The sequence below is a fragment of the Amblyomma maculatum genome, chromosome 1 (assembly GCF_055883805.1).
Source record: "Amblyomma maculatum isolate TAMU_Amacu chromosome 1, ASM5588380v1, whole genome shotgun sequence".
Taxonomy (NCBI): Eukaryota; Metazoa; Arthropoda; class Arachnida; order Ixodida; family Ixodidae; genus Amblyomma; species Amblyomma maculatum.
The window spans coordinates 383,183,589-383,200,134 of NC_139344.1; the positions used below are offsets into that span (position 1 = coordinate 383,183,589).

Sequence of the window (16,546 nt, forward strand, 5' to 3'; positions counted from 1 at the left end):
AAACTATTGCTAAAGTGCTATGACTTTCAAAGTATACGTTCGGCGGGTTCGCGTATCAAATCTCAATTCTTATAAGCAACAGGCAGCAAGTACAGTCGCCACGATTGGTCAAATGGCTATTATCCAAGGCCACAAATTTAATATGAATCATATCGTTGATGCTTTTCAAGAAGTCTCACGTAGTCGGAAAATTTGCAAACTTTGACTGTATATAGGCAGATGAGGTTTAGAGCTTTTTTTATTCGACATTGGTAGTGCTTGTGTAAACATTGTGGCACTGTCTTCCAATTGGACTCTTGGTCAAAGTTTAGTGCGATAAAAATTTCAACTCGAAAACTGAAATATCATATCTGCTTGACTGCTACTGTGTATAGAAAGAAAGCTGCATTTACGGATAGAAGCATGTACTACGTGCAGCGGCAGTGAGCACTCACTTTGCGCAACCAGTACTTGTCCGATCAGACACTGCGTGGACGAGAAGACGAGGGCAAAATATTTACAAGGATTCTTCTGTTGACCTCAGTGACGTACCAGAAACAAAATAGGAGCACGCTTCAACTTCCCGGCCTTTTAATTCCGTGTGTGTGTGCAATGCATTATCACGTCTACTCTTAAAGGGACGCTAAAGAGAAAAATGAAGTGGGCTTGCATCGATAGAATGCCAGTTCCTGGTTACAAAAAAGCCACTCTTACTGAAAACAGAGCTGTTATAAGGTAGTAAAGAGGAAGAACTGGAATACAGGTATCGTTGCCACAGCCGAAACGGCCGAGGCGCGCAACTACAAATCACGTGACGCGCAAGGGATCTCGGAGGCTGACAAAGGCGAATTACGTTGTCCGTTTGAATGCGGTAGTAGGTTTTTTTTTTTTTTTTTTTTTTTTTTTAATATGATATCCTATCGCACGTAAACGATGGCGAAAAAGAGAACGTATATGTTGAAAGGCAAATATAAATATATACTTGGCAGTGCCACAGGTGTCCACTTCAGTTTCGGTTATTTTCCGGCTCGGGCACTTCGTGCGTGCTCGGATAGTTTCGTTTTGGACCTGCGGCGCTTGAAATACGAGCTCGGAGCAGCAGATTAGCCTACCCAAAATGCGTATCGAATGAAGATTATGACTTGGCACCATGCTCTACACGCACCTGCAAGTGTTCTCCACTCCCCGCGCGCCAGCATCACGGGGTCTCCTCTTGCGACATAGTGTGCGTCATCCCTCCCTACTACGTAGTAGGTGAAAACAGTTTGAATTCGACCGGTGGGAACAAAAAAAACTCAACTTCTTATCGCAATATCTCAGCAATAATTCAATTTTTTTGCGGCCGGATATGTGGCGACAGTGTCGCCAAATGCCGTTTATTAGATTTTGATAGCATATTTGGGTGTATTTAGTATCCCTTTAAGGGGAAGTTGAAGCGTTGTTGTGGCAGTAGCAGGCCCGTGCATTTTCTTTTCCTTCTTCCTACAGCCACAACAACGCTTCAACGTCCCCTTAAGAGCAGACGTGGTAGCGCATTGAACACCACCTTTTAATTCTGTGTTTTTGTTTATATCGTTTTAAATTTTACATCATTACTGCAACGTCACTGCGCATTTCAAATACACGTCATCAAGTTATGCGTACCACAAGGCGTTCGATAGGCGCCCCCCCCCCCCCCCCCCTGCAGCCAGCAATATGCTGATGCACCTACAGATTATGAAAAAATAGTATGATGTACCGGCACTACAGCGTATCAGTTGTTTCGACGTAATACCTTATGTGACAAATGACGGGAAGTATGAACAGTTCGACTTTGAACCTAGTGACATCTCTCTTGGTGAAGTGTTCAGCCTTGCCTCCTGTCTAGTGTTCTGTAACTCTGTGTTTTTTCGACGCCTTTTGAGGCCTTTCATAAATGCTTCCTAAATAGATCATGCAAATATAAATGTTTTAATCGTAATAAATACCGTGCTAAAAGTTCCCATTGTAGCCTATGCGTTGCATGCCCGCCTTTTATGCAGAGAACATGAACTCCAAGCCTTATGGCGGCAAATTTATTTTATATATTTGCTCCTTTTTTTTTAGTACAACTTTCTCAATTCAGGATCACGGTGACGGCGACGTCTTTAGGACTGAACTGGCTGTATTATCTGTTGTGTGATATTTCGGCGACACATTTAAATATGGGACTAATTAGGCGTGTTTTAGCTTCAGATTTGCTCGTTAGACCAATTTTGTGAGCTCAACATCTTTCCTCGCTCGTCACATTCATGAATCGGGAATGCCTTGACACATTAGTTTCTACTAATCCAATGAAATCATGAGTGCGCGATGCTTCTAGACGCACCAGCGCCTCATGCAACACTTTCATCTTTAAAACAAATATGTGAGAGTCTGTGAATTGGGCTGGGATGCACCGTCGAGCTGGGTTACAAGCTGGGCGACACAGTGGAGTTTTATACGACACCGTGCAACTGTCCATTTGCAGCAAGGAAGCATATGATGAGATTTGCTACAGAACGGAACAGATTGGTTGGCCCTATAAATCCACGTAATTCCTGGGTCGTAAACGTATTGTCTTCCCTCTCTTTTTGCTCCTTCATCCTTTTTCGTGCAGAGCGCATTAGGTGCACGCCAAAGTGAGGCAGTTCTCAAGATTCCTCTAAACCTACGCCTCTGATCTGCTGCACTTTTGTATCGGATCGTTAAGTGCCCTTCTCCCAAAGACGCGAAGCCATGCACGAATTTTCTCTGTTATATAGCGAAAGCTCTACCGATCCAGGAACAAACCAGAGTTTCGCATTGCTTTGCGCGTCTTATTTTCGAGCCCGATCAGTATCAAATAAGCACACGCCCCCAAGACTTGATTTTGGTAATTAGGTATCTAGTGGATGAGGGCAGCGTATGTCGTAACGAGAGCTAATAAAAAACGCATATCCTGTCGTACCTCGCATCACGTCTGTTTGGGCTCGCTAGAGTCACATATGGCGAAACAAATGTGGCGCCAGCCGTTGTCGACCCACCGAGGCGACGAGTGGAACGACGGCATGCATACCAGATAGAAAGGAAAGTTATTGAAAAACATGAAAGCAGCAAAGCGCACTGGGACATTCACGAGTCAGTGAAGCAATACAAAACATACATTGCAGTGGCAATAAATATGATCTAGTAGGTATTATGCCGCACGTTTTACACTAATGTTGAGGTTGCAACAGATTCTTTCAGGAGCTCTGACCACCTAACATATCTATATACGCAGCAAATATCCAAATGAATGATCACTAACTAAACTCCATTCGATTCGACATTTGCCTCTCTCGTGTCAAACTTGTGACGCAATTCTTCTTTGTGCAGAATTTTGAGTGAGAGCATACCATTTCGCATCCTGATTGGCATGCCAGTGATAGTTAAGTTAGCGGTGGGAATTTGAACCGACATATGTGCCTCGAGTTGTATTCACTAATCACCTAACTACACGGCATGTGACCTAGCGCAGCAGATGTTTTCAGAGGAATATTAGTGGAATGGGCGCTGTCAGAGGATGAGGAGGCGTAAAGAGAGCGCTGTCCTAGAAGAAGGAAGAGTACAGACGGCATCACGTAAAACGGACGTGGGAATCCGGCGTTGCTACGGGAGCGATCTTGCGTCTTCTTACACACAGGCGATCCTGATTGTCTCGAAATTTCCTCCTACAATTTCAGTACTTTAATTTCTGCCATACCAAGCGGTATTAATAAATATAAAGCACTAACAGGCCGCCGGCTCTACCTCGCGAGCCATGGCAACGACATAGTCTCCTTCAGGCGAACCTCCATAGCGCGGCATCAGATGTGTCCTATCAAGGATGGACTTAATTATGAGCGCCGCGATCTCCGGTGCATAATTAGATGGTTAGGGCTAGAATTTCAGACACGCGTAAGTGAAGACATTACTAAAGTTCTACAAAATATAATCTTCGAATCTCAGACTCCAATAACCAAGTTTAATAATGTCGAATTTTAGAGGCCACAGCTGATTATATGCAGTCTGCTGTATAAAAATGCGCGCTGAATGAGACACTTAAACCATAACTTCTACTAAATGTAAATGTATGCACCATATCATAATAAACATTTTTTATAAGTATTTTAACATCTGAGGTACAAATGCTCACATCCTTTTTCCGAAGTTTTTGCCCCTAACAGCGGCTGCTCACTACATCTCTCTCTCTCTCTCTCTCTCTCTCTCTCTCTCTCTCTCTCTCTCTCTCTCTCTCTCTCTCTCTCTCTCTCTCTCTCGTTTTTTTTTACCTCTACAGTAACAGAGACGCAAATTTCAGCGTGGCGGGCAGGATATGTCATTGTCACTTGTCTTGTGTTTAGGAAGGCAGAAACATCCCCTCCACCCCCTTTCTCCCCTCCTCCTTTTTTTTTCTATTTAAGCAATGGAATAAACGATAGCACATTCTAAAAAAAGCGCGCTTTTCGACTGGGACGCGGCAAAATATTCGCAGTTCAGGTCCTCCGAAAGGGATGCAAACAGAGACGAGTTTTGCATAAAAGTTCAAAGGCGAGCCCGCAGCGAGCAGATTCCGAAAAAAGCGTTTGCATGACTGAGCATAGCTATCCAGACACGCGTGCCTTCAAAAAATAAAGGAAAGCGCTTCCTGAGCCGGTAAGTTCAAAGACAGTATACAATACCACTTTCAACCATCCAAGCTCCCTCTCCTAGCCCACTCCGCGTCCTCATACGAGATGACCATCACGTGCCGCGCAGTTAGAAAGTATCGCGTGCTCTTTCGCTCCCTGCAACAACGAGCTGCCCTGCTCCTCCGCTTTTGTGTCGTCTCTTGCTGCTCCGGAGCGCGGCCTTGGCAGTTCCTCTCGCCGGGCGTGCTGCTTTGCATACAGTGGCGGTGCTCAAAACGCGCCGGGCGCGCGCGCGCGCGCTCGCAGAACCCCTACGCGCAGGTCCAGGTGCACGGCAACGTGACCGGACTGAACTCCGGCAGACACGGCTTCCACGTGCACAAGTTCGGCGACCTCACAGAGGGTAAGTGCTATGCACCGTGTTTGCAGTGTGCTTGGCTGCCTCGTTTTCTTTGTATAGTTTTCCTGGGCCTCTGGCCTTGCGTGGTCCGCGGTAAGCGGCGTTGCAGTAGAGGAGAGACGTTGGTGGAGGACACAGTGTCTCGGCCTACATCTACACCCGCAAGGCGACAGGCGCTTGCAGCTTTCCTGCAGTGAGGCCACAAGCGTTAGGCGTCGGCTTTCGCATCGATGCCCTATCTGTGCAGTCCAAGAGAGTGAGAAAAGAGGGCTTGGTGGAAGCTGAGTCTCTAGCTCATTGATCGCCACAAGCAGAGATACGTAGTACTGATGGCATGCGAAAAGGACTTATCGAAGGAGCCTTGCGCTGGAGTTTTGAATATAGTGGCGCCACCTCGTAGCGCCCAACGAAAACCTGGCTGGGTAGTACAACGTCATTCTGAACCGTCAGTAGCCTAACATTAAAAAAAAAAAAAACAAAAAGCACTTCGGCTCCTTTCTGGCGAAATCGTCTATCCCTCCGTCCAGAAACGTCAACCACCACTATATATCCGCTTGCGTCGAAGAGTGCCATGGACGAGTTAACAATTTCATTGTTCGACTCTACTGCTATCTTTCATAGACGCCCGAAACGCCGCCCGCCGGGTCAAAGCTACAATCTATGAAGTACAGCCACCTATGTGCGCGTATTGTGATTGCGAGAGGAAGCGTCCATTATGCTACTGTTTTCAGCAGCTCCACATATATAAAATCTGCACGTTCGTCAAGCAACGAAATGTGAGGGCGGCAAACTAGAGCTCGCTTAAAACGTTTGCTATCTCAATGAAAACAGCCATTCACTTTCAAGATGGAACAGCAATAGACGGTGTTTGGCGCACATTTATAATTGCCAAGTACCCGACAATAAAGCATTTCGATTATTATGCACCGCGTATTCCTGAGCTGCACGACAGTGCAATTCGAAAGTGGGGTCCCCCCCCCCCCCCCCCCCCACCTCCTCCGCCTCCCAAGCATTGGCTCCAAAGCTGCAAGAATATAAGTTAAAGGCGATTGACAGTTGAGCAGTGGAACGAGGTCAGCGTGCTTTTCCTGGTAGCTGTACTTGATGACGAACACCTTCCTGTCGTGGCATAATTCGAACTTTTCAGCAATCCCAGCTTCAGCTTTCTGTGTACGTGGACTCTGTATTTCCAAAGATAACGAGCGTAACTTATCAGCTAAACGGGGCGTAAAAAGCAAAAACCAGAGCAGGATCAACTTACAAGTTCAGGGACAAGCATGCATTGAACGCAATCCCCAGCGGCCCATGCACAGCCCTCGCGAGGTGCCTATCGAAAAGACTGTGGCTAAGAAGAGTTATTTACGCTGCCTATCCGTGGTGCGGTTTCGTGCATTCACAAACTTAAGCTTAAATAAATGCAAAGTTTTCGTAGAGCTCCACGAATTCGTGCGACAGTCGCCTGGCTATATCGACTGGCAGCCCGCCGAGTCTTCGTCTCCGATTTCTGCAAGTCATATTATGCCTGACACTGGTTTATTTACTGCATTTTTCACATCGTGACAGCCCTGAAAGCATTTTCACCTCCTTATCTTCTTTTGTAATTCGTAAATAATACAAATTATAGTGGTGGATCCATATCGACTACATATATTCGGATGCAGACACCACGGGATTTGTACTACCCAGCAGACTCCTAGAGGGCGCTTTTTAGTACCGTTTCCGGCAGTGCTCAGAGGCAGTGCCCTACTTTTTGAAGCTAGTTCAGGGTGCCTTAGAACACGCAGCTACAAAAAGAAATTTAACAATGAAGACGACGCGTGTGCTGTATGTGGTAACTCCAGTGAAACAATTGCACCATATTATACTCGAATGTAATGGTATCCACCCGGAAGTCGATGCAAGCGCAGTCACTCTTCCTGAAGCTGTGGGGTTTAGAGATACCAGTGGCCGGGTCAACAAACCGGCAGTGGAAGCTAGCAAAAAAACCACTGGAAGATTGGTGGCTTAAAAGCAGAAAAGTGACATAATATTAGAATGTAGAAACAAAAATTCAGTAAATAGAATGATGTTTTGTAGAACGTTTCATTGTTTTGAGAATGAAGGGAGTACTCAAGTAACGTCACGGAAGTCATTCTGTCGTGCAGAGCGCAGCTTCTGCGGTGTAAGCCGCAGCAGGCGATGATAAAGCGACTAATATGCCTGAAGCCTGTTGCCGTGCTACATGCACCACACAATGGCCGCCACTGTGACGTAGTGCGTGCTCCCTATACTACGTATAGTTAAAAATAACTTGGGATGCTATGTAAGTACTTTCCTTAATAAAGTTTATGTTTAGCGTTGTCCAGTCGCCTTTTGAACAAGGCGTTCATCGATACGTATTCTAACGTAGATGTGCCACTTCTAGCATAGAATACTAAACGAGTTTAACTAATTTACAAGAAAGAAGGAATAGAAAATATCCTCATCGTGTGGAAATGAAATAAGACGGCGTTTATACCGTTCTAAACGCCATGTCTTGGACTTGTCTAGACTGTCCTGCGCAGTGTAAGCTCTCGAAGAAACCGCACTTGGCTTGGACGTGTTCCTACGAAAGCTGAAAATGCTGGTAAACATTTAACTATTTAAAATAAATATTTATTAATTATTTAGAATTATTTTGAGTACGACGTCAGCTGCAGATGTTTTTTTTTTTTTTTCTGCCTTTCACGAGGACTTTTTTAAACGTTCACCTGACAACTGCAGTTACGTTACACTCGAGGTGTATTGTGGTTGGTGTTTGATAAAAGCGGCCACTAAGTCATACTCGTTTCTCGTACAATAAGCAGGAACACAAAGTCAGGAACTAGTAATGTACGTACCCTAGAGGACTTGTGCGCATATTTAAAGGCAGAGTCTGGCAGCATTGCACGCTTCAGACTGTTCACTCATCCCATGCTGTCTTCATATAGCGGTGTGATTCAGCTATCGCAAATTATATTTATGCAGACACCTTTCATATACTGTTTATAGTGATGTTTGGCGTATGATAGCTGCAGTTGCTTATGCACCATAGAACTTCATATAAATAACTTTACTGTCTATAGATATAAGCCAACGAGGAATTGAACATTTTATCGCTTACATAATTGTCGGCATTTGCCTATGCTGTCACTATAGTCCTCATCCAGATATGAACGCGGAATTGGCCAATTAAGGTCCGATATTTCCATATATATGTATACTGCCTTACCTTGTTAATTTCTTGTATGACCATACCATAAGCAATAGAATCCAATCTACTTCGAGTGCAGGTTGAATACATCTCCCATATCACTTCTATTAACTCTGTCCCACCACGTCATGTCCTATATGCCAGCATCAGCACCTTATTTCCACAAGCTTTCTACAAATAAGACCATACGTCACATCTTGAGAGGTCTATATTTAACTTTTTTTTTTTTTTCAATGAGTCTGCATACCGGTACGAAATCAATATTATATATAAACTGCGTGACTGCCTCTGTACTGACGAGTAATGCTTGGAATATGCACTTGGGAGTTGCTGTAATCTCGTGCCTAATACCCTCGAACAGTATCTTTTTTTGTCATGATAGCTTGCAGATTGAAGTAGTGGATTCCTCTTACTCTAACCAGCCGCACCATATTCTCGCTTATTCTCGCTTCTCTAGTTTTCATCAACACTGCCTCCAGGTGCACCGCCGATTAGTAGCGGCTCCTGTTACTAAGACCCTTGATTTTGTTTTCCAACAAAGGTCTACCTGGCCTTCATTTGCCCAAAAATAGGTGTCGGAATGCTCAGCTTACATTGAAAGAACGACAATAAACCTACGCCGAATTCATTTTTTGAAATCCAGTTTTATTCGAGTGAGGTCGATATCACTCACCCGCATGCCATGGTTTCCTCGCGACTGAGTACGAGTTAAATCAGTGGCCGAAGAAATTGACGAAAAACGGGATATAAGAAAATGGTGTGAGAATGGGACTGTTTATTAAGCAATGCAGATGTATAAATCTCGAGCCACTGCTCCCTACATACCAACGCCGATCTGAGACGTATGCAATATGTGGTGGCGCTGCTGTAACCATGCAAGCTGAGCCTACTGGGGGTGAAAAAAAAAATGGCTTAGCGCTTGTTAGAATACATGGAACTAAATGTTTTCGAAACTTCTCTACGTCAAAAGATGGCATCATGGGTGCTCTGTGACATCAAAAAACTGCTTCGAAAGCATTCGCTTCCATGAAGTCATATGGGAGCTATAGCCTACTTTTCACTCCCAGTCTGCTGAGGTGTCCGCGATCGTCCCATTTGCTTGTAAACATGGCGTTGATCTATGTGCTTGAAACGCGGAGCGCTAGCCAAGAGGCTTTACTACCTTGTCAAGTTCTACTATAGAGCTGAAACTTTCGCTAAAGCATCACCATCGCCTTACCAGAGTCTTTATTGGTTAAATTAGTTTTGGTATGATCCTGATGTCTGTAACCACAGAAAGCCATATCAGCCGGGACCTGTGCACAAGTGTAACAAGAAAGTGTCCTGTTCTTGCTCCCGCGACGGTTCGGTGACACTTATAGTGATGCCGTTATCGTGCCGAGTACATAACCAGAACCTATCTGGGTCTTTCTGGATTTTAAAAGCAGCCCACTAAAGCCTAAAGTTAGTACAAAATACCACCATCACGATTCCGAGTAGTACTATGCATGTGTGGCTAATACGATGCTGGTAGCATTTCTTAGTGTCTTATTATTTCTTACCAATGTCCGTATTCACTAAAACCTTCTAGAATTCAACGCCCGACTAAATATTTGCCCCACCTAGAGACTAACCCCGACTTAAAGAGGTCAAAGTTAAGCCCTCCCTACGGCTTCTACCCGTGTGTTCATTGGTACGTGAACAATACGGGCACCAATTCTACGCCTCCAAATCATGTGTCCCATGCTTACTGCAAGCCCTGACACAATGTGTCGTTTTGAGCAACCGGTTAAAAAAACCCGCAGAAAAGCTTTGTCTTCTTGCTAGGTCGGCACATGCGACGAACGAAGCGCAGTTTCTCTCGGCGTCCTTTGAAAATGCGACAGCAAATCAAGTTATCGCTGCCGACAGTGAAAACAGTCGGCTCGCAGAAATGCAAACAGATGCTCTGTTCAGTCGGAAAAGCGGAAGTAAACGCTTTGAGCAAACAAATTTTTGTTTTTGTTTGCAATCAACCTTCGCACAGAAAAAAATAATAGCTTACAAGTTCAGGCCTCACAAAGCCTCACGGCGCTTGTAAGGAAGAGCCCGCCAGAGGCGAAATATTACCTGCAGTAAAAGCAGGAACCAAGAAAATATTAAAAAGTAAACGCTGGTAAGTGTTTACTTTTTGATATTCTCTAGAGAAACAACAAAATTAAACTCATCAATTTTAACAACTAATCAACAAGGAGCCGGATGCACCAAACCTAACCAACCCCAACAATATGTCAACGATTAGAGGGAATCAAACGCAGAGGAAAATATTATGAAAGGGCTTAGGAGAGGAGAATGGTGACAGAGTTGCTGCACAAAAAAAAATGCTAACATTAATGTGTAAGTTCAGATGAAAATAAATGATCGTAATATTTTGTGGTATACGATTTATATTCACTTAGGAAGTATTTTAAGGCATGAGGTTTCTTTTTTTTTTTTTTTTTCAGTGAGACAGCGTGCATATCTATCATTCAGCTTCAGACGTCTCACCTTTTACCCATTTGACCAAAAATGTTTCAGGACAACTGAGACCCACTGGCGGCAATATGTTGCTGCAATTTGTGTATCCAAGATTACTTTAGTTCTGTACCTTATTATATGCGATTTTATACTGCAAGCACAAAACTTTGCCGCTTTTAAGAGGAGATAAATTTTAAATTACTGTGACCTCTGTTCCTTTTTCGCTCTTACACAGGTTGCAAAAGTGCTGCTTCTCACTACAACCCGGCCAACACCGACCACGGAGCACCAGTGGATGACATAAGGTAAGCTGAGGTGGTCTGCCAAATTTCTCGTCGTCATTTTAGCTATCAATTCCATCCAGCCCCGTGCTGTCATTAACAAAGCACTCACAGTAAGAAACTATGCGTACAATTTTCTTTCATCTATGGCAACTGTTTTCTTCACCACACGTAATGTTTTGCCGACGTTGTTTCATTATTTCATTTTCACTGCTCCTTTTCTCTGTTCTTCTTTTCGAGAACACACCCGTGTGCGGTGTTGAAATCGAACTTACCGTGACTACAAACCCATTTACTGCTAAGTGCTCACGTCTGAAATAACGTAATTACGCAGAGGAGTGAAAGATTTACGCGCGTGCCGTACATAGCATCCCAGCATGTTAATCTCAATGGGTATACAACTATGGGGCTAGTTAAATCCCACACATCTAGAGCAGAACGCTGTGCTCTTTTTTCGGTAGCGCCAGCGACTGCAGTGCGCGTTCTCTTCAGGGAAATACTCACTTCCTTACCCGAAACACCAATTACCCGCGCTTCATTTTCTACTTGCGCGCCGTGAAGTCGCGCACGGCGCCAGCTGCCGCCTTAACGGCTAATTACAGACAGCAGTGTGAAGCCTGGGCGCCCACTCTTGTTCGTGAGCATACAGGCGCAGTGCTTCGCACTATTCTGCAACAATTCAGTTAACCATGCTCCTACTTTTCGTTTGATCATTTTTATTTCCAGGCACGTTGGCGACCTGGGCAACATCGAGGCCGATGTGAACGGCATCGCCCTCTTCAGCTTCTACGACCGCCTACTCAACCTCGACGGTCCGCAGAGCATACTGGGAAGGGCAGTCGTGGTGAGTTTCGTACTACTGCGCCGATCGGTAGAACTTTTAGGGAAACAACCACAAGGAGAGTAGATTTGCAATAAAAAAGTGAATACTCGTTAACATCCACACAAGAGGAGCCATGCGGCTACAGAATACTTCTGAGAAACATCGTAGTTAAGATAAAAATACCCCTGATCCAGAGTTTGAGCCCGGGACTACCACCTGACCGAGGCAGTCGCTCTATCTACCAAGTTAGCTAACTAGGACGACCAGCCGGACATATGGTGGGGCGAGAGCGAATTGGGGGATCAATAACTGCAAATGCGAACGGTGGTGGTCGCATGTTTCAGGGAATCCCGCTAAACTGATTAGATTGGTAATACAGTTGCAGTGTTGGAAGTAGTATTTTTCGCCAAATAGAAGGGCTATTGCTGAGTAGCGTTCCTGTACAATTTTATGTTGTGTTAGAAAGCAAAGGACGCTTCGCTCCACATCAGTACCGCAGCACAGAAGGAGAGAAAAGAGGTATAAATAACAAAAGTAACAAAAATAACAAAAATGCTAAAAGCGTATAAAAAGAAAGGAAACGCGAAATCAAGAATGAGGAAGACTGCTCAGGCTAGCATCCAGCGCCTCCGAAGCTAAAGGAATGACCCGACATTAAGCGGCATCTATTTCATCTTGATTTTTTTTTCTCTCCTTGTTTCTTTATTTTGTCTCTTCTCTTTACTTCTCAGTTCTGTGTTGGTTCTTATCTCCCTCCTCAGTTCAACGAAACAATTACGGTTCTTCCTCATAGAAAAGGAGGGAAAAAAGATAGGGGGACGCAAGCTTCGAGAGTACGAAGCCGTCCATAGCTCCATCTGGTCCTTTCTAATTGCGCAAATCCTCAATAGCGTACAGTCGTTACACACCATTTTGTGTGAATGCACCACGACATACTAATGAGCATGAGCGTCTTACTAAGCCGCGCAAGCGTGATTTGGGCGGCCTAGTCGATAGCATGTCTGGCCTAAATTCACGTACCATGAGCTCGAAATTCAACTAAAACACAGAATTCGCCATCTGTTTCTTCGCAATACATGGACTACTTTAAAATTGTAAATCATTTGAGGGATGCTCCGACCTTTCATTCGCATTACATATCATGTTTTATGTCCGCTAAATTCACGCGTGACGTCACGTTTGGCGTGAGCGTTCAGTGGTGTTTGAAATTCCCGCGCCAGATGGTGCGGCTGTGACGTCATGGGCATATCGGCCAATCACGATTTTTTTTCTTTTTTCACGTGCAACGACGCCGAGATGACAACTCAGGCTTTTCTGCAATGCGGAACTCTTATTTCACCCCGTAATGAAGGAAATAAGGGGAAAGTTAAAAATACAAAAATGGCCGAGGGCGTGGGTTGTCCTCACTCTGGCAGCGTGTGGTATTTTCTTTTATTTTCATGAATCATTTAGCAGCTAAAGTGGGTTCACAAATTAATCCTTGTCTAGCGAGTTCAAATAAGTGGCAGTAAAATTTTCCTGTGACTTCCCTGGTTTCAAATAGCGCTGGCTCCTTCTTCCTCAACCCGCGGAAATTTCAACAAGCCGAGTGCTTAAAAAAGGAAGCTGCAACCCTCCCGCAGTCACACCTGACGCAGAAACCGAGAAGGTTCTGAAACCTCTGCTTTTTTTTTTTTTTTTTTCATTTTTGTCGGCTTTCTTGTTTCTTTCCTTCGCACAAATTCTCGATTTCAAAAGCCAGACTTGCCGCTCCCCTCAACCCTTTCTGGGTAGTATTAAACTACACGCTCGTGAAAGTAATGAATGCGGTATTTGGTTTCATCGGGAAAACCTTTTGAAGAGAAAGATTTTTGTTGAAACGGTAAATGGAGAATCTGGTTACAAAGGTAAAAAATGACTGTCCCTCTCCGAGTGTGGTGAACTATCGACAGTGTTGAACTCTTGCTTATTAAATTAACTTTCCCGTAAAACTTTCCCCTTCACTTCTTTGCTACTATGAAGGCAATAAGTTTGGAAGCTTTTACGTCCCCCATTTCCTTTTTCTTTTTATAAAATGCTGCCAGGAAAGTTCTCAATTTCCATTTTTTTTCTGTAGAAGGAAAAGAACGACGTTAATTTCTGTAAGCAGCGAAACAGGAGCTAGCGTTATGCAATGATGATCACGTAAGATGGGGAGTGCTCGCAAGCCGCACGGCAACGGGCCAACAAATGTGCCCGAGAAACTTGTTTGTGTTTATTTATTTACTTAGAAACAATAATTGAATGCATGGAATCTTAATTACTCATGGTAAAAACAAGACCAGCGTTAAACCCGAAATAAGTGAATTAGCCTGCAGGACTGAAAACAAACTACAAAGAAGCGTGTTGCCGCAGAAGTCGCAAAGTTCTTTTGCGACCTTTTCTTTTATGGCCCTATGACCTTTATAAGGTCATAAGGTTATCTATGACGTTCTCGAGGTTATATCAAGTGGGTGATACTGATTCAGTAACCTGTGTATGGACGCTAAATGCCTGAACGCCATCATTATCTTGTGAAAACTCAGGCATCAAAAAGCAGCTCGGTGGACAGATTGTATAAATGCTGCGGCGCCGTCAGAGCGCAAAAGGACGCATTGCTCTGACGACTGCGCCTAAAAAAAAAATCAGCTTCAACTAGTTTGGTTTGGTTTGTGGGGTTTAACGTCCCAAAGCGACTGAGGCTATGAGAGACGCCGTAGTGGAGGACTCCGGAAATTTCGACCACCTGGGGATCCTTAACGTGCGCTGACATCGCACAGCACACGGACGCCTCTTCGTTTCGCCTCCATCGAAACGCAGCCGCCGAGGTCAGGTTCGAACCCGGGCTTTCCGGACAGTAGTCGGGCGTCTTACCACTGTACCACCCCGGCGGGGCAACTTCAACTAGTGTTCCCACGCTCTGCTTGAACGCATGACAATAACAAAAAACAGCGCTCTTGACTGCGTGGATGAGTGCCCCTAACTCTAAATTACCCTAGAACTTGGCTAGTGTCCAACCTTGAAAAAGAAATTATCCCCTCTTTCAAATCGACTAAATACGTTCTGTATTCTATAGGTTATCATGTATTCCTCGTGTCGTTTTAGCTTTTATTATATATCGCAAATTTATTTCCCGGGCTCTCCTCCACAGCCACTAGTTCTTGTAGTGTCGTCAAACCACTGTGCTCGTTTGCAGACTCTTAAAGAACCTCGACGCCATGAAGGGCCGGAAACACCCAACTCGAAACGAGGATAGTTGCTGATAAAACATTCTCACATTTAAGACTTCGAAATAAGCCGTCGGCCTTAGCTACGTGAGCACTACCTCGTTGGCTTCTTCTCTTTGGCATGACCGCTGGACACGCGCTTGGTATTGACGTGAGTGCCATACATGCGCTAACCGATGAAAGTGGTGCAGGCAGGTGACTCCCTACGCGCATGGTATTATCATTCGTGAGAACACTGTGTGGATGGTTTTGGGAATTTTTATATGGCTCGATTGGTGAGCGTTAAGTACGTGCCACGTTTCCTGGAACACTAGGCAGAATACTAATAAAATCGGAGTCTCGCTGTCTGCTTCAACTCGAGAGAAAATGATGCAGCTAATGTTATACTAAGGTGAGGTTGAACGCGGAACTTCTTTAATAAGTGTAGAAGCTAATTGTTCTGAAAAATATTCGATTGAAAAGAAATACAATTCCGAGGTTCATATATGAAGGATGGATTGTTGTTATAAACTCTCCTTTTTTTTTTTTTTCGTGGCACTTGTTAGAGTTTTCGTAATGCGTAAAAGAATTTGAAAAATATTTTATAGTACCTTTACACTGGTTTCATGGCCATTATCAGGGTACACCCGGAAACATCTTCAGAAAATGCTGTTGTCCCCGGATGTCATTTCATCATGCACTCGCTCCGATACTTGCCAAGTCGAGTTTCTGGCACCGTATCAAGCTTGTAATGTGGCGTCTAACCCGCAGCTCTCGGCCAGCTACGCCAAGTAATGCGCAAATTTCCTTTGTTATGTTGTTAACTAAACTTTGGTAGGACGAAATAAGAACAAAATTAGGTTAGAGCGCCTTTGGCAGGCAACCATAGTTGATAAGTAAAGACTTACCCATATCTCTCGACCGAAGGGTGCACAGGATAGAAGCTGTGTCTTGGCAGTACTGGGCATTGCTCAACTGCGCTGCTAGTTGAAACCTGGAGGTAAACAAAAAGGGCAGGTGGGCTGTACGGAAAAGTGATAGTGATAGCTTCAATACATACAAAAATATGAAAAGATGGCATTGGTTAGGCAGAACACTCGAGTTGACACTCCATCTAAAAACCTTAGCAGGCGGCACCTTAGTGTAACGGAGCGGTATTCAATAGAGCGCAGGCGTGGCAAGATGTGTCAGAAAATAATTAGGCGGGAGGGTGCGCTTAGGAAATTCGTTCGGGAGAGGTATCCGCAGGCGACACATGACGGGGTTAAGTAAAAAAAATATGGTAGAGGCCTGTGACCTGCAGTGCGTGGTACCAATGATGATGATGCCATGAAATAATCCTGAAGGCTTGGACGGCCTATGACTCTTATTTTTGATTTAAAAAGAATTAGCTAAAACCCTTTGAGATCGCTGCTGCCACCTGCATTGAAGAAATGCGTAAGCACGTCACGCGTTGCTAGGCTGCGCCATGACGACACGGCGGCAGCTACTATAACAACCGCGCCTTTTGCACGTCATATACTTGTTACGTATATACAAACTTTTT

At 44.5% G+C, this 16,546-nt stretch overlaps 1 protein-coding gene and 1 long non-coding RNA gene across 2 annotated transcripts in view; one reads left to right on the top strand and one right to left on the bottom strand.

Annotated features, from left to right (window-relative positions):
• LOC146208390 (uncharacterized) overlaps positions 1-16,546 on the bottom strand; it is a 244,889-nt gene that overhangs the window by 70,906 nt on the left and 157,437 nt on the right. The window contains exon 2 of the long non-coding RNA XR_014704901.1: positions 15,909-15,994. This is a non-coding gene — a long non-coding RNA (uncharacterized LOC146208390). The remainder of the gene's footprint in view (positions 1-15,908; positions 15,995-16,546) is intronic.
• The window catches only part of LOC146208391 (superoxide dismutase [Cu-Zn]-like), a 28,486-nt gene that overhangs the window by 4,582 nt on the left and 7,358 nt on the right, over positions 1-16,546 (top strand). The window contains exons 2-4 of the mRNA XM_084593084.1: positions 4,914-5,010; positions 10,929-10,998; positions 11,701-11,818. Of these exons, the coding sequence (XP_084449210.1) occupies positions 4,914-5,010; positions 10,929-10,998; positions 11,701-11,818 (285 nt within the window). The remainder of the gene's footprint in view (positions 1-4,913; positions 5,011-10,928; positions 10,999-11,700; positions 11,819-16,546) is intronic.